The sequence below is a fragment of the Oncorhynchus nerka genome, linkage group LG2 (genome assembly GCF_034236695.1).
Source record: "Oncorhynchus nerka isolate Pitt River linkage group LG2, Oner_Uvic_2.0, whole genome shotgun sequence".
In the NCBI taxonomy this organism is placed as follows: domain Eukaryota; kingdom Metazoa; phylum Chordata; class Actinopteri; order Salmoniformes; family Salmonidae; genus Oncorhynchus; species Oncorhynchus nerka.
The window spans coordinates 63,838,579-63,856,553 of NC_088397.1; the positions used below are offsets into that span (position 1 = coordinate 63,838,579).

The following is a 17,975-nucleotide window of genomic DNA, read 5'->3' on the forward strand; positions in this document are numbered from 1 at the left end:
GAGTGTTGAAATATTGTGATAAGTTCTCACATTCTGCAAAGACAGATCCTGTTGGACTGTTCACTCCCTTTCAATGAGCTTCATGTAGAGGAGCCTCTGGCATAGAGGCTCAGAGATTGAGAGATGGTACAAATAAAGGCCTTTATTTTGACTGTTTTTTAAAGAGCAAACAAGACAGAACATGTAACAACAACTATCTATAGATAGGAGTGCCCTTTCATGTACAGTCTATACATCAAAAACATTCTGTCGCTCACAAAAGAGCAGGTTGACACAAATAAATTGTGTTAACGTAGTCTCACTGACATGTACAGATGAACACATTTCATTGCAATGATGAACTCTACAACATTTTCTATTAAACTCCTCCGAACAACTGACAGTGCTATTCCTCAGTACTGATAAATCAATAGAAATTGTGATAAAAAATAAATTAATGAGGTTGTCTCTCATAGGTGCCATGTTAAAACAGTCTGCCTCTGGAAGAGAATCAAATGGTTGCCAACGTATAGAGAGGAATGCCAACAACCATGTAATTCTAATGTATTGAAAGGCTATGTTAAGGCAAGTGTACTATTATTATTCCACTGACTTCCCCATAATGTCAGTTGCAGTGTGATTCAGGGTGTGGGACCTGTCAGTGAGTAAGAAAAGACTTAACAACAGCACGCAGCCGCCGGTGACCCACTGCCAGCACAATGGGTGAAATGGCGATGAAGATAGTGTTGGCAAAGCGAGCTATAACCAGAAGGAACCCGGCTGACAAACCTCGGTTGTAGTTGAAGTAGTTTATAGAAATTATGCTGGTTCCCCAAGACCCAATGAAGAGCATGATGAGGGCTAGAATCACCTGGAGAGAAATTTCCTCATTTTAACAACAATAACAATGTTACAGGTCCAAATCACATGTTGTACTTCTTTCCATCCACAATAACCAGGCGGCAGGCCACACACAACAAGACATCATTCTGAATCATTCCAGTCTCTCTCACCTTGGCAGCCCGTCTCTCAGCCGGTATCCTCTTGATGACGGGCGCGTCCTGGGTCATGTGTGCTGGGTTGTGGGTCCTGCCGTGGGTGTAGAGTGTGTAGAGGGAGCCCAGGTTGGTGATGGCCATCAGGATGATAGGCAGGATCTCGTGGATCACCATGGAGGTGGTGGCATATGCCAGGCCGTTGTAGCTGGAGGGGAAGTTCCACACACAGCCCAGCAGGGGGCGTGTGGTGCTGCTGACCAACATCAGGGTCTGGAGGGGAGGGGGAGTAGAGAGGGAGCGTGGAGGGATGAGGAGACGAGATGGGATGGGGAGGGAAGAGAAGGTAGAGAAGGGGTATAAGACATTTTCCCACAATTCAAAGAGGAATACACATCACAATTGTCTATCTCTCCGCTTGTATTGAATCAGGGTCCTACCTCTGTGCTGTTCTTGTTCCCCTTGGTAGAGTAGATGTGTGCAGGTATAGCATAGATCAGGTTGAGGAACCAGATGAGGCCCAGGCTAATCAGGAGGGTCTTGGGGGGCCTGCGGGGTCCGTGAACAGTCCCAGGGGGAGGGGCCACGCGTCTCAGTGTCTGGAAGTGGAAAGCACTGAGGAAGAGTGTTGACCACACGTTGACTGAGCGAAGCCACACCCACACCCCCATCAGGACGTGACACCCGTCTCTGGAAGAGTTCAGCTAGAGAGAGAGCTGGGTGTGAGGTTTTATGTGTGTGTACACTATAGTGCCGACCTGAACAATGCTCTTATCAATAAGTATGGCATGGTATATTGTCAGATTGCTTTATTTTCACATGGCATATCTCTAGTTACAGCCACACCACCCGCCAAACCCTTGCATTTTAAACTACAATTACTCAAAGACTAGCCCAAATCTTTCCCATATCTCAAGTATCACAACCATTTTACTTAGAGCCCAAACCACACATAATCAGCATACCTCCTTCCCCCTTGTTTCAAGCACCCACATACAGCCCTCATTCTTCATGGCATGCCCTGCCAGAGTGCCCGACCCCTGCCACATTCCCATCCAGCTCCTTACCTCCAGCCCCAGGTCAGAGATGACCAGCAGGACGTTCCTCAGAACAGACACCAGCAGGTTGGACAAGACCATGTTCATCAGGATGATATCTGAGTTACGTACTCCACTGGGGTCTTTGAACACGCTGTCCAAGATCACGCCAATCACCGTGGTGTTACCCACAATGCCCAGTAGGACCAAGATTATGTAGAATGCGGTCTGGGTGGGAGACGTGGTGACACGGAGCCCCACACCCACAGGCTCCAACTCTCTCAACTCTGGCATTGGGCTCTCCATCTCAGCTACTGAATTGGAGTTAGATTTCTGGGTAGAATACTCTTCAGTCTCTCTGCATCTTAATCTGTTTTCCCAGTTTGTTATCAAAAGTTTCTTCTAAGAGTAGTTATATTCCAGTATCTGTCTGCAGCCTCTAATCCACTGCTAGATGTTTTATTCCAAATATGAACACCCTGTTGGTCATAGATCATAAATACAAATGTGCAAAGCTCATATATTGATTGCTTCCCATCTATTATAGCTACACCTGTATAGACACTCCCTATTTCTGTAGCATTGAACACAAGCCCAACCTCCCACAGAACTACCAATGTCAAATCACCATGGACACCAGATAAATACAAAGTAGTTCCTGCCATACACATCCACCTAAAACCACAGCAAAGGGGTCTTTCCCTAGTTACCCAACCAACCTGTGCTGGGTCAGGTACACTGTACCCACCGGGCACAGACGTCAGTTCAATGTCTAGTTTTGATTTACATTTGGTTGAGTTGTCAACTAACATGAACTCAACATGAAATCAATAGAACATGTCACCATGTCATTGGATATAGGTTAAAAGTTTGGTGAAAAATGCCCTTATGTTGGTGACTTTTTGCAAATCCAATCAGTTTTCCAAGTTGATTCGATGTCACCAGATTGATTTTTGGGGTTGAAATGACATGGAAACAACATTGAATCAATCAGTTTTGCCCAGTGGGTATACCCATGGGAATGTCAGTGTTTCAACCTCAGATTTCTGCTACCAAGCTGAGAGTGCATGAAAATGGAACACAAGAGATTAATCAACTAGCCTAATTGAAACATGCTGCCTTAACAGCTATCTAGGTTCATTATAATGCCATACTAGCTCCTCCAGGGACAAATAGAGAGGTGCCTTTGTTTATGGTGCTCAATATGAAGTCCTCACTTGATGATTCCATTCATAAAACAAGACAAGAGATCATCTAAAAAGCATTTCATATATTGTTTGAACAAAAGCGTTGGACTATGATCTTTGGAGGGGGAATTCAGACATTTTTCTCTCCGCACGGATTTTAAGCATGGGGAAACGCATGTGCCAACCAGTTACGCTTTTGGGGTGGAGAGCCCAATAACGGAGGTGTGGCAGAGGTGTGTAATAATCATAATGTTTTTAAATCTATGCATGGGTTCTGAATCGGACATGAATATGTATATGTTTTGATGGCTATCTTTCATTGATCTCCATGTTCTGAAAGCATTCTCCATAGGCTATACTAGTATTGTGCCAATCAAATTCTAATTAAAGGGATTGCTTTAGATAAATGAACTGAAAAACGAACTGAATGAAAACTCCCCGATAGCCGGAAAAAGTGTCCCAACCAAATATGGTGGATAAATTAAACGTCCTACACGGTCCATTTACAATTGGAAAAAAAATTCACAGTTCCGGTTCTTCCATAGGCACCAATGCATTAGCAACTGGGTCTGGTCTGATTTCTCGCTTCCTCTTCTGTCCCAACTGTCCCAAAAAAGCATTGGAGTCAGAGACAGAAGAGGAAGCAAGACACTTTTTTTCTGGTTCAAAGAAAGTCAATGAACTAAGAAGACCAGGAGAAACATCTAGGAGCAACAACGGCTCAGCCGAGAAGTGGTAGGCCACACGAGCTCACAGAACTAGACCGCAGAGTGCTGAAGCACGTAGCGCATAAACATTGTCTGTCCTGAGTTGCAACACTCACTACCGAGTTCCTGCCTCTGGAAGCAACATGAGCACAAGAACTGTTCGTCTGGAGCTTCATTAGCACTTACCCTCAGATGGACAAAGAGGTTCAAAGTAGTTTTTTGCTAAGCATAGCTATGCATTTGTCTGTAGTATTTTTAATATTTTAATACAATGATTTGCAACTTTCGACCTTTTCAGTGGCATGTTGAAAGAGTCATACAGTAATTGAGCATTATAACTTATTAATACTTATCTGTACTAAATATATTTGGTTTAAAATTATTATCTACACCTGGGGCAATGGACATTTGGGAGAATGGGCATTTACAGAATGTTCAGCTAGAAATGTATTGTGTAGATCAAATATGATCTACTGTCAGATAGATTGGAATAGTATAGGAAAAATACTTTAAAGTACTACTTAAGTAGTTTTTCGTGGTACCTGTACTTTACTTTACTATTCATATTTTTGAAAACTTTCACTTTTACTTCACTACATTCCTAAATAAAATAATGTACTTTTAATTTTACATACATTTTCCCTGACACTCAACAGTACTCATTACATTTGGAATGTTTAGCAGGACAGGAAAATGGTCCAATTTATGCACTTATCGAGAAAACATCACTGGTAATCATACTGCCTCTGATCTGGCAGACTCACAAAATTTGCATGCTTAGTTTGTAAATTATGTCTGAGTGTTGGAGTGTGCCCCTGGCTATCCATACATTAAAATAACAAGAAAAAGGTGCCATCTGATTTGCGTAATAAAATGAATTTTTAATTATTTATACTTTTACTTTTGATACTTAACTATATTTTAGCAATAACATTTACTTTTGATACTTAAGTATATTTAAAACCAAATACTTTTAGACTTTTACTCAAGTAGTATTTTACTGGGTATCTTTCACTTTTTTATTATTATTAAGGCATCTTTCCTTTTACTCAAGTATGACAATTGGGTACTTTTTCCACCACTGCAAATAGAACACTGCCATATATATATATATATATTCACTTTGAACTGGACTGTTTTTACAGAACGAGCTTGTCTTGAGATCAAAGCTAAAGCTACATGTAAGCGCAGTGTACACATTCGTTCATATCCTTTGCTAGTGAGTGAGTTATTAGCCCAGTTATACTGTATATCATTTGTAATCAGCAATGGGGGGGTGATTGCTTCCTACAAGAGCACAAAATGTGTGCATTTCTAGACGTGTTTGAAAAGCGAGTCAGTTAAAAAATCTCTTAAGGATCCTTTTTTCACATTTTCGCTTAAAATGACATACCCAAATCTAACTAGGCGCAATTTAGATTTTGTCCACTATGAGAGAGAAAAACAGTAGTTGAACAGTTTTGAAAATATTAATTTCTTCAAAAATGAAGGAGAAGCAAGAGAGAGCTAGCTACATTTAATTGTTTTTCCACTTTCACTTACTTAGCTAGTGAATGCAGCTAGCTAGTTTAGCCTACTCAAACATCCGACTCAAACGGAGAGGGATTCTATGGTACCTATTGGCTATGGCTATCCAACACTGGAACTCATCTAAGTCAAGGTAGCTTAAGGGTTTTATTCATTTAATTCCACCGGTGTTATCGATTTAAAGCCACCTGAGTCAGCTCTCCGTACTCATCCTGAGAGGTACAAGTGATGCCGGCTCTATGCACCAGGTCTCAGGTACGCCTTCCCAGCCCAGTACGTCCTCTGCTAGCTCCCCGCACTCACCGTGCGGAGTGTGTCATCGTTCCAACACCATCTGTGCCAGCTCTACGCACCAGGTCTCCAGTGTGCCTCCACAGCCCAGTACGTCCTGTGCCTGCTCCTTGCACTCTCCCTCAAGTGCATGTTCCCAGTCAGGTACGTCCTGTGCCTGCTCCTCGCACTCTCCCTCAAGTGTGCCTTCTCTGTCCAGAACGTCCTGTGCCTGCTCCCCGCACTCGCCCTGAAGTGCGTGTCACTAGTCCGGTGCCACCTGTACCGGCCCCACGCGCCAGGCCTCCAGTGCGCCGTCCCAGTCCAGTACATCCTGTGCCTGCTCTTCGCGCTCGCCCTGAGGTGCATGTCACCAGACCAGTACCACAGGGGTCGGCCCCACGCACCAGGCTTCCTGCGACGATCCCCAGTCCAGAGCTTCCGGTGACAGTTCCCAGTCCAGAGCTTCTAGCGACAGTTCCCAGCCCAGAGCTTCCGGCGACAGTTCCTAGCCCAGAGCTTCCGGCAACAGTTCCACAGTCCGGCACCTCCGGCGACGGTTCCACAGTCCGGAACCTCTGGCGACGGTTCCACAGACCGGAACCTCTTGAGATGGTCTACAGTCCAGAACCTCCTGAGACGGTCCACAGTCCGGAGCCTCCTGAGATGGTCCACAGTCCGGAACCTCCTGAGACGGTCTACAGCCCGGAACCTCCTGAGATGGTCCACGGTCCGGAACCTCCTGAGACGGTCCACGGTCTGGAACTTCCTGAGACGGTCCACGGTCCGGAACCTCCTGAGACGGTCAACGGTCTGGAACCTCCTGCGACGGTCAATGTTCCGGAACCTCCAGCTCTATGGCCGGAGCCTTCCCCTGCACCGATGCCCAGTTTGAGCACGGCGTCCAGTCCTGCTCCAAGGCCGGAGTCTTCCTCAGCGCAGGTGCCCAGTCCAGTTACGGCGCCCGGTTCCGCTCCATGGCAGGAGCCTTCCCCTGCGCCAATGCCCAGTCCGAGCACGGTGTCCAGACCAGCTCCAAGACAGGAGCCTTCTTCTGCACCGAGGCCCAATCCAGGTACAGTGTTAAGCCTGGATCCATGGCTGGATCCGCGGGATGAGAGGGTTCTTCGGCCCGCACCAGAGCCACAACCAAAGATGGTGGATCCGAGAGCTGAGCGGGTTCTTCGTCCCGCACCAGAGCCGCCCCTGATGCTGGCGGATCCGCGGGATGAGCGGATACTTCATCCCGCACCAGATATTATAGTCCTTCTCTTTTAGCCAGGTAACTACTGATTGTCTATTCTTATTTTCTGCTAAGCCGTTATAACAATTATAACTGGCTATACTTATTTCACCAATTACCATAACGAGAGACACAAGTTTCAATTCTATTTATCATAATATATGTTTGTAAATGTACCATTAAAAATTAACATGATGATTGAGTGTCTATATAGCTGTACCATGATATTTGCATTGCTACTAAGTAAACCTCCAATTTGTCCCCACTTTTCCACTCACTAAAACCCAGGTGTGTAAAACAGGTGTGTAAAATAAACTGGCAGTTCTTGGAATTCTCGCTCCTTGTTCGGGCGGTGTTCGGCGGTCGACGTCACCGACCTTCTAGCCATCACTGATCCATTTTTCATTTTCCATTGGTTTTGTCTTGTCTTCCTTCAAACCTGGTTCCAATCCCATCAATTACATGTTCTGTATTTAACCCTCTGTTTCCCCTAATGTCTTTGTCGGAGATTGTTTTATTGTATGTTATGTGCAAGTCATGTGTCGGTGTGCGACAGGTTTTGTACCCACTTATATATATTTTTTGTATATTTTGGTTTTTGGAGTTTTATGAGCACTTATTAAACGACTCCATTTATACCAGGTTCGTTTTCCTGCGCCTGACTTCCCTGCCACCGACACGCACCCTTTACAGAATCACCGACCATAACTATGGAGTCAGCAGGAGAGGGTACCACGGCCATTGAGGTGGAGGAGCGCGTCCAGGAGCATGCAGTTATGCTCTACCATTTTGGCGACGCCAAGGATCGCGTTGTCCAGACAATGGACCGCTGGGAGAGACAGGGAGTTCTTCCAGCGCCTCCACCAGCACAACCGGGGTCTCCCCTGAGTGCCCCTTTCCCGCCTGAACCCAGTGGGATCTGTCTCTACTTGCCCCAGGAGTACGACGGGAGGACTGCGAACTGCCAGAGGTTCTTGTTGCAGTTAAATCTCTATATGGCCACCGTCCACCCGGCTCCATCGCACCGTGAAAGGGTGTCCGCCCTCGTCTCGTGCATCACCAGGAGAGCCCTGGAGTGGGCCAACGCCGTGTGGAGAGAGGGAGATGTGGCGTTGGACCAGTTTGAGGAGTTCACCCGCCATTTCCGGGCAGTCTTTGACCACCCGCCCTAGGGTAGAGCAGCGGGTGAGCGCCTCTACCAGCTGAGGCAGAAGACGAGGAGCGCCCAGGAGTTCGCCCTGGAGTTCGCCCTGGAGTTTAGGACTCTGGATGCCGGCGCGGGATGGAACAACAGGGCCCTGATCGACCATTGCCGCTGCAGTCTGCGCGAGGGCGTACGTCGGGAGCTGGCCTGCAGAGACACCACCTTCACGTTTGACCAGCTGGTGGACCTGTCCAGCTGCTGGACCTGGCTGGGAATTTTATTGATAGAGCTTTAGCCTATAGTTTAGGGATCCCCATCGTTCCCGTGGATGTGCCCTTCCCCATTCAGAGAGTGCTCAGGTAGGTGTTTAGGGCTTTCCGTTGGTGCTACAATGGTGGAAAGTCCAGACCAGGTCTCCACCGTGCGCATCCCCCCTGAATATGCCGATTTGGCTCTCGCCTTCTCCAAACAGAAGGTGACTCAATTACTACCCCATCAACCGGGCGATTGTGCGATAGACGCTGCACTTCCAAGGATTCACGTGTATCCCCTCTCAAAGGCAGAGACAGAGGCTATGGAAACATATGTCTCCAAATCCCTGGGTCAGCGGTACATTAGGTCCTCCACTTCACCCGCATCCTCAAGTTTCTTTTTTTTTTGAAGAAGGAGGGGGTCTGTGCCCTTGTATTCACTATCAGGGTCTGAATCAGATCACTGTGAGGTATGGTTACCCACTACCGCTCATAGCCACAGCGATAGAGACAATGCGCGCTTCTTCACCAAAATAGATCTCATTAGTGCTTACAACCTGGTGCGTACCCGAGAGGGAGACGAGTGGAAGATGGCTTTCAGTACCACCTCTGGGCACTATGAGTACCTCGCCATGCCGTACGGGTTGATGAATGCGCCATCAGTCTTCCAAGCCTTTGTAGACAAGATTTTCAGGGACCTGAACGGGCAGGGTGTAGTGGTGTATATTGATGACATTTTGATATACTCATCTACACATGCTGAGCATGTGTCCATGGTGCGCAGAGTGCTTGGTCGCCTGTTGGAGCATGACCTGTACGGCAAGGCTGAGAAATGTATTTTCTTCCAACAGTCCGTCTCCTTCCTAGGGTATCGCATTTCCACTTCAGGGGTGGAGATGGAGAGTGACCGCATTGCAGCCGGGCGTAATTGGCCGACTCCCACCACGGTAAAGGATGTGCAGCAGTTATTAGGGTTTGCCAACTACTACCGGAGGTTTATCCAGGGTTTTGGTCAGGTGGCGGCTCCCATTACCTCACTGCTGAAGGGGTGCCCGGTGCGCTTGCAGTGGTCAGCTGAGGCGGACACGGCTTTTAGTCAACTGAGGGCTCTGTTTACCTCGGCTACCGTGTTGGCCCATCCGGATCCCTCTTTGGCGCTCATAGTGGAGGCGGACGCGTCCGAGGCTGGGATAGGAGCTGTGCTCTCTTGGCGCTCGGGTACACCAGTGAAGCTCCGCCCCTGTGCCTTTTTCTCGAAGAAGCTCAGCCTGGCAGAGAAAAACTATGATTTGGGGGACCGGGAGCTCTTGGCTCTCGTCAAGGCCTTGAATGCTTGGAGACATTGGCTTGAGGGGGCTAAACACCCTTTTCTCATCTGGACTGACCACTGCAATCTGGAGTACATCCGGGCGGCGAGGATACTGAACCCTCACCAGGTAAGGTGGGAGATGTTTTTCACCAGTTTTGTATTTACCTTTTCCTACAGACCAGGCTCTCAGAACATTAAGGCAGACGCATTGTCCCGGCTGTATGACACAGAGGAGCGGCCCATGGATCCCACTCCCATACTCCCGGCCTCTTTCCTGGTGGCACCGGTAGTGTGGGAGCTGGACGCGGACATTGAGCAGGCGTTGCGTACAGAGCCCGCTCCCCTTCAGTGTCCGGCTGGGCGTCTGTACGTTCCGTCTGCTGTCCGCGACCGGCTAATCTATTGGGCCCATACGTCACCCTCCTCTGGTCATCCTGGTATCGGTCAGACGGTGTGCTGTCTTAGTGGGAAGTACTGGTGGCCCACTTTAGCTAAGGACATAAAGGTTTATGTTACCTCCTGCTCGGTGTGCGCCCAGTGCAAGGCTCCTAGACACCTGCCCAGAGGTAAGTTACAACCCTTACCCGTTCCACAATGGCCATGGTCGCACCTGTCGGTGGATTTCCTGACTGATCTTCCTCCTTCACAGGGTAACACCACGATCCTGGTCGTTGTGGATCAAGTCCTGTCGTCTCTTCCCTTTGCCCAGTCTCCCTACAGACTGCGGAGGCTCTATTTACACATGTCTTCTGGCACTACGGGGTGCCTGAGGATATAGTGTCTGATCAGGGTCCCCAGTTCACGTCGAGGGTATGGAGGGCGTTCATGGAAGGTCTGGGGGTCTCGGTCAGCCTTACCTCAGGTTTTCATCCCAAGGGTAACGGGCAGGTGGAGAGAGTTAACCAGGATGTGGGTAGGTTTCTGAGGTTTTATTGCCAGGACCGGCCGGGGGAGTGGACAGCGTTCGTGCCCTGGGCAGAGATGGCCCAGAACTCGCTCCGCCACTCCTCCACTAACCTTTCTCCCTTCCAGTGTGTATTGGGGTATCAGCCGGTTATGGCTCCTTGGCATCAGAGTCAGAGGCTCCTGCGGTGGATGACTGGTTCTGGCGCGTAAAGGAAACATGGGACGCCGCCCATGTCCATCTTCAGCGCGCTGTGCTGAGCCAGAAAGTGGGTGCAGACTGTTACCGCAGTAAGACCCTGGTGTTCGCACCGGGGGACCGGGTCTGGCTCTCGACCCTCCACCTGCCCCTTCACCTGCCCTGTCAGAAGCTGGGTCCACAGTTTGTCATTTAAAGTCCTGAGGAGAGTGAACGAGGTATGTTACAGGTTACAGCTTCCCCCCGATTACCGCATTAACCCCTCGTTCCATGTGTCTCTCCTCAGGCAGGTGGTGGCTGGCCTTCTCCAGGAGTCTGAGGTGCGGGAGGTTCCTCCGCCCCCCTCTGGACATCGAGGGGGCCCCGGTGTACTCCGTTCATTCCATACTGGATTCAAGACGTCAGTTGAGGGGCCTTCATTGCCTCATGGACTGGGAGGGGTATGGTCCGGAGGAGAGATGCTGGGTTCTGGTGGAGGACGTGTTGGATCCTTCGATGCTGCGAGATTTCCACCGTCTCCATCCGGATCGCTTGCGCCTCGCCCTCCGAGTCATCCCCGAGGTCTGTGCTGACGCGCTGCTGGAGCCGCGTGTCAGGGGGGTGTACTATCACGACTTCCGCCGAAGTCGGCCCCTCTCCTTGTTCGGGCGGTGTTTGGCGGTCGACGTCACCGACCTTCTAACCATCACTGATCATTTTTCATTTTCCATTGGTTTTGTCTTGTCTTCCTCACACCTGGTTCCAATCCCATCAATTACATGTTGTGTATTTAACTTCTTTGGGACTGGGGGGCAGTATTGATTAGCTTGGATAATAAGGTGCCCAGAGTAAACTGCCTGCTACTCAGGCCCAAAAGCTAGAATATGCATATAATTAGTGGATTTGGATATAAAACACTCTGAAGTTTCTAAAACTGTTTGAATGATGTCTGTGAGTAACAGAACTCATATGGCAGGCAAAAACCTGAGAAAAAATCCAACCAGGAAGTGGGAAATCTGAGGTTTGTAGTTTTTCAAGTCAATTGCCTATCGAATATACAGTGTCTATGGGGTAATATTGCACTTCCTAAGGCTTCCACTAGATGTCACCAGTCTTTAGAACCTTGTTTCAGGCTTCTACTGTGAAGGGGGAGAGAATGACAGCTGTTTCAACCAGGTGTCTGGCAGAATGCCATGAGCTCAGTCTCGCACGGGCCTGTGAGAGTTAGCTGCGTTCCTTTCCCTTTCTAAAGACAAAGGAATTGTCCGGTTGAAACATTATTGAAGATTTATGATAAAAACATCCTAAAGATTGATTTTATACATCGTTTGACACGTTTCTACGAACTGTAATATAACTTTTTGGACTTTTCGTTTGAACTTTCGCCTGGACTTGCCCGTGCCTCGTGAGTTTGGATTTGTGAACTAAACGAGCGAACAAAAAGGAGGTATTTGGACATAAATTATGGACTTTATCGAACAAAACAAACATTTATTGTAGAACTGGGATTCCTGGGAGTACATTCTGATGAAGGTCATCAAAGGTAAGTGACTATTTATAATACTATTTCTGACTTTTGTGGCACCTCTCCTTCTTTGGAAAAATGGCTGTATGTTTTTCTGTGACTTGGCGCTGACCAAACATAATCGCAAGGTGTGCTTTTGCCGTAAAGTCTTTTTGAAATCTGACACAGCGGCTGCATTAAGGAGAAGCTTATCTATAATTCCATGCATAACACTTGTATCTTTTATCAATTTTTATTATGAGTATTTCTGTAATTTGATGTGGCTCTGCACTTTCACCAGATGTTTGTTTGAGACAATGCATTTCTGAACATAACACACCAATTTCAAATGAGGTTTTGGACATAAAGATTAACTTTATCGAACAAAACACACATTTATTGTGTAACATGAAGTCATGTGAGTGCCATCTGATGAAGATCATCAAAGGTTAGTGATTAATTTAATTGCTATTTCTGACTTTTATGAGGGCTCTCCTTGGCTGGAAAATGTCTTCATGGTTTTCTGTGACTAGGTGCTGACCTAACATAATCGTTTGGTGTGCTTTCGCCGTAAAGCCTATTTGAAATCAGACACTGTGGCTGAATTTACAAGAAGTTGATCTTTAAAATGGTGTTAAATACTTGTATGTTTGAGGAATTTTAATTATGGGATTTTTGTTGTTTTGAATTTGGTGCCCTGCAATTTCACTGACTTTTGGCGAGGTGGGACGCAAGCTTCCCACATATCCCAGAGAGGTTAACCCTTTGTTTCCCCTCATGCCCTTGTCGGAGATTGTTTTATTGTATGTTATGTGCAGGGTTTTGTACCCACTTATATTATTATTTTTGAATATTTAGGTTTTTGGAGTTTTATGAGCACTTATTAAACGACTCCGTTTGTACTAAGTTCGTTTTCCTGCGCCTGACCTCCCTGCCACCGACACGCACCCTTTACACAGAAATACAGTGTAGACATTATTAATGTTGTAAATGACTATTGTAGCTGGAAATTGCTGATTTTTTATGGAATATCTACATAGGTGTACAGAGGCCCATTATCAGCAACCATCACTCCTGTGTTCCAATGGCACTTTGTGTTAGCTAATCCAAGTTTATCATTTTAAAAGGACAATTGATCATTAGAAAACCCTTTTGTAATTATGTGAGCACAGCTGAAAACTTTTTTTCTGATGAAATAAGTAATAAAACTGTCCGCCTTTAGACTAGTTGAGTATCTGGAGCATCAGCATTTGTGGGTTTGATTAGAGGCTCAAAATGGCCAGAAACAAAGAACTTCCTTCTGAAACTCGTCAGTCTATTCTTGTTCTGAGAAATTAGGCTATTCTATGAGAGAAATTGCCAAGAAACTGAAGATCTCATATAACGCTGTGTGCTACTCCCTTCACAGAACAGCGCAAATTGGCTCTAACCAGAATAGAAACAGGAGTGGGAGGCCCCATTGCACAACTGAGCAAGAGGACAAGTACATTAGAGTGTCTAGTTTTTATTTTACTAGGCAAGTCAGTTAAGAACAAATTCTTATTTTCAATGACGGCCTAGCAACAGTGGGTTAACTGCCTGTTCAGGGGCAGAACAACAGATTTTGTACCTTGTCAGCTCGGGGATTTGAACTTGCAACCTTTTGATTACTAGTCCAATGCTCTAACCACTAGGCTACCCTGAGAAACAGAATCCTCACAAGTCATCAACTGGCAGCTTCATTAAATAGTACCCGCAAAACACCACTCTCAACGTCAACAGTAAAGAGGCGATTCCGGGATTCTGGCCTTCTAGGAAAGAAGGCAAAATAAACTGTTTTCACTATTCAGTAGGAGAGAGGTAATAAAAGTAGAGGAGAGAGTTAAAGCAAATATCAAAAAAACATGTCACTGAATGAATGAATGAGTACGACTTTGTATGGAATAATTAAATAACCAGTGCTTGCCTTCCCCTCATTCTGTTTTTAAATGTCCACATATATATAAAAATCCTGTATAGATAAGTAATAACAAAAAAAAATACATTAGAACATTTAAAGTCATGGAATGTTTAAGATCTGGAGTGTTGAAATATTGTGATAAGTTCTCACATTCTGCAAAGACAGATCCTGTTGGACTGTTCACACCCTTTCAATGAGCTTCATGTAGAGGAGCCTCTGGCATAGAGGCTCAGAGATTGAGAGATGGTACAAATAAAGGCCTTTATTTTGACTGTTTTTTAAAGAGCAAACAAGACAGAACATGTAACAACAACTATCTATAGATAGGAGTACCCTTTCACGTACAGTCTATACATCAAAAACATTATGTCGCTCACAAAAGAGCAGGTTTCCAGAAATAAATTGTGTTCATGTAATCTCACTGACAAACAAACAGTGGTCTTCCTCAGTGATCAATACATTCTTAGAAATCTCATAGCACCATGTTAAAACAGTCTGCCTAAGAGGATCAAAATGGTTGCCAATGGTTAAACTGATGATGACCTGAGGCCAAAATGTTTATGTTTTGTTTTCACTTTCATTTATGCACTTTCTTGCATTCAGATTTTTTGGGCACCATGCAGTGGTGGTTCTAGACCATTTCAACTGGGGGGGCCAAGCTGGGGCCAGTTGTACTGTTAGAGGGGAAAGTTACATTAGACGTTATTGTTGACATCGTTTCCTTCACTGCATTGCAGGCATTAGCAGGCAGAAGACCATGTTCATAATCATCATCGTTGCCACTGTCTAATAACGGATGTAAAAAAAGAATGATAGCAAAAATGAGTTACTGTATGTAAAAATAAATTCATACTCCACATTTAGGGGGGCCACAAGGGGGTCCAAAATTGTTGTCACAGGGGCACTGGAACCCCCCCAGAACCGCCACTGGCACCATGATGTTTTAATAACCATTCAAGCCTCGGGTTTTGGATGTTTAATTTTTTCAACAGTGTGCGAGCCTCCATCTCTCCCAGTATTCTTATTCTGACTCCTACACACATGGAAAATATACTGCTCAGTTAGTAGTAAGTACCTTAAAAGAGCACAGATGACCTCATCATTTTTGCCAATGGTTAGAGGAATACCAACAAACATGTAAGTCTACTTTATTATTAGGCTATGTGAAGGGAAGTATAATCTTTTTCCACTGGCTTCCCCATAATGTCAGTTGCAGTGGGATTCAGGGTGTTGGATCTGTCAGTGAGTAAGAAAAGACTTAACGACAGCACGCAGCCGCCGGTGACCCACTGCCAGCACGATGGGTGAAATGGCGATGAAGATGCTGTTGGCAAAGCGAGCTATTATCGGGAGAAACCTGTCTGAAGATCCTTTATTGTAGTTTAAGTAGTTGATAGAGATGATGCTAGTTCCCCAAGACACAATGAAGAGGATGGTGAGGGCTAGAATCACCTGGCGAGAGAGGGAAGGTAAGGAAAGAAAATACTGTGAAACTATTTACCTTTTTTCGTCTTCTCTTAGCATGACGGACATAAAAGATACACACGCATTCTCTATAAAAACACTGTTTATTGAAAACACACCAGGATCATTAACACCTTAGTAATACAAAAGCTATTTTGTTTTCCACATTCCTAATTTTTTATGACAATAACAATGTTACAGGTCCAAATCACATGTTGTACTTCTTTCCATTTACAATAACCAGGCGGCAGTCCACACACAACAAGCCATCATTCTGAATCATTCCAGTCTCTCTCACCTTGGCAGCCCGTCTCTCAGCCGGTATCCTCTTGATGACGGGCGCGTCCTGAGTCATGTGTGCTGGGTTGCGGGTCCTGCCGTGGGTGTAGAGTGTGTAGAGGGAGCCCAGGTTGGTGATGGCCATCAGGATGATAGGCAGGATCTCATGGATCACCATGGAGGTGGTGGTGTAGGCCAGGGTATTGTAGCTGGAGGGGAAGTTCCACACACAGCCCAGCAGGGGGCGCGTGGTGCTGCTGACCAAAATCAGGGTCTGGAGGGGAAGAGAGAAGAGGGCAGAGGAGACAGAGGACAGCAGAGAGGAGAGGAAATGAGGGGAGATGGGGAGGGGGGAGATAAGGCGGAGAAGGTTTTTTCGACAGCTTCCCACAACTTAAATAATACACATCACCTATTGTCTACCTCTGTACTTCTATTATATCAGGGTCCTACCTCTGTGCTGTTCTTGTTCCCCTTAGTAGAGTAGATGTGTGCAGGTATAGCATAGATCAGGTTGAGATACCAGATGAGGCCCAGGCTAATCAGAAGGGTCTTGGGGGGCCTGCGGGGCCCGTGAACAGTCCGTGAGGGAGGGGCCACACGCCTCAGTGTCTGGAAGTGAAAAGCACTGAGGAAGAGTGTTGACCACACGTTGACTGAGCGAAGCCACACCCACACCCCCATCAGGACGTGACACCCGTCTCTGGAAGAGTTCAGCTAGAGAGAGAGCTGGGTGTGAGGTTTTATGTGTGTGTACACTATAGTGCCGACCTGAACAATGCTCTTATCAGTAAGTATGGCATGGTATATTGTCAGATTGCTTTCTTTTCACATGGCATATCTCTAGTTACAGACCACACCACCCGCCATAACCCTTGCATTTTAAACTACCATTCCTCAAAGACCAGCTCAAATCCCTCCAATATCTCAAATTACAAATTACAACCCTTTTACTTTGAGCCCAAACCACACACTTTCCATACTTGCCTCCCCATTGGCTCAAGCACCCACATACAGCCCTCATTCTTCATGGCACCCCCTACCACAGTGCCCAACCCCTGTAACAGTCGCATCCAGCTCCTTACCTCCAGCCCCAGGTCAGACATGACCAGCAGGACGTTCCTCAGCAGAGAAAGGAGCAGGTTGGAGAGGGCCATGTTTATCAGGATGATGTCTGAGTTACGTCCTCCACTGGGGTCTTTGAATACGCTCTCACTAATTATGCCAACCACCGTGGCGTTACCCACAATACCCAGCAGGACCAAGATTATGTAGAGGGCGTTCTGGAAGGGATACCATTTGACACCGAGACCCATCTCCGCTGGCTTCGCATCTCTCAACTCCGGCATTGGGGTCTCCATCTCAGCTACTGAATTAGAGTTAGAGTTCTGGGTAGAATACTCTTCAGTCTCTTTGGATCCTAATCCAGGGCCCTGTTTTCCCAGTTTCTTCTAAGAGTAGTTATATTCCAGTATCTGTCTGCAGCCTCTAATCCACTGCTAGATGTTTTATTCCAAATATGAACAACTCTTGGTCATAGATACAAATGCACAGCAAAATAGATATTGATTGCTGCCCATCTATTATAGGTACACTTTCATAAACACTCACTCTTTCTGTAGCATTGAACACAAGCCCAACCTCCCACAAAACTACCAATGTAAAATCACCATGGACACCAGACAAATACAAAGTAGTTCCTACCATACCCATCCACCTAAAATCACAGCAAAGGGCATTTCCCTAGTTACCCAACCAATCAATGCTAGACCAGGGGTACACTACACCCATGGGAATGTGGGTGTTTCAGAGTTTAGCTACCAGGAGCTGAGAGTGCATATACACGGAACAGGAGAGATTAATCAGCTAGTCTAATTGAAAAATGCCTCCTTAGCAGCTAGGTTAATTAGGATGCCACACTAGCTTCCCCAGGGAGGAGGGGGGAGGTGTGTTTGGTTTTGGTGCTGAACAGGAAGTAATCACTTGATGCCATTCATAAAACAAGGCAAGGTCATGCAAAAGCATTTAATTTCAAAAATATTGTTCAGACAAAAGCTTT

At 46.3% G+C, this 17,975-nt stretch overlaps 2 protein-coding genes across 2 annotated transcripts; both read right to left on the reverse strand.

The window, feature by feature from the left end:
* Window positions 1–537: 537 nt before the first annotated feature.
* LOC115145867 (olfactory receptor class A-like protein 4) lies at window positions 538–2,509 on the reverse strand. Its single transcript, XM_029687457.2, has 4 exons — window positions 2,042–2,509; window positions 1,415–1,678; window positions 993–1,247; window positions 538–850 (listed from the first exon to the last, which is right to left on the reverse strand). Exons 1-4 carry the CDS (start codon window positions 2,315–2,317, stop codon window positions 638–640), a joined length of 1,008 nt encoding a protein of 335 aa, XP_029543317.1. The 5' UTR covers window positions 2,318–2,509; the 3' UTR covers window positions 538–637.
* Window positions 2,510–15,412: 12,903 nt separating this feature from the next.
* On the reverse strand, window positions 15,413–17,232 carry LOC115145871 (olfactory receptor class A-like protein 4). The gene is made up of 4 exons (XM_029687469.2): window positions 17,002–17,232; window positions 16,370–16,633; window positions 15,936–16,190; window positions 15,413–15,625 (listed from the first exon to the last, which is right to left on the reverse strand). Exons 1-4 carry the CDS (start codon window positions 17,230–17,232, stop codon window positions 15,413–15,415), a joined length of 963 nt encoding a protein of 320 aa, XP_029543329.2.
* Window positions 17,233–17,975: the final 743 nt, after the last annotated feature.

Excerpts from the sequence above, each read along its gene's own strand:
- LOC115145867 (XM_029687457.2), bottom strand. The coding sequence starts at position 2,317 with ATGGAGAGCCCAATGCCAGAGTTGAGAGAGTTGGAGCCTGTGGGTGTG. Across the intron at positions 1,679-2,041 it reads TCTCTGACCTGGGGCTGGAG|CTGAACTCTTCCAGAGACGG; the intron begins GTAAGGAGCTGG and ends CTCTCTCTCTAG. Across the intron at positions 1,248-1,414 it reads GGAACAAGAACAGCACAGAG|ACCCTGATGTTGGTCAGCAG; the intron begins GTAGGACCCTGA and ends CCTCCCCTCCAG.
- LOC115145871 (XM_029687469.2), bottom strand. The coding sequence starts at position 17,232 with ATGGGTCTCGGTGTCAAATGGTATCCCTTCCAGAACGCCCTCTACATA. Across the intron at positions 16,634-17,001 it reads TGTCTGACCTGGGGCTGGAG|CTGAACTCTTCCAGAGACGG; the intron begins GTAAGGAGCTGG and ends CTCTCTCTCTAG. Across the intron at positions 15,626-15,935 it reads CTGAGAGACGGGCTGCCAAG|GTGATTCTAGCCCTCACCAT; the intron begins GTGAGAGAGACT and ends CTCTCTCGCCAG.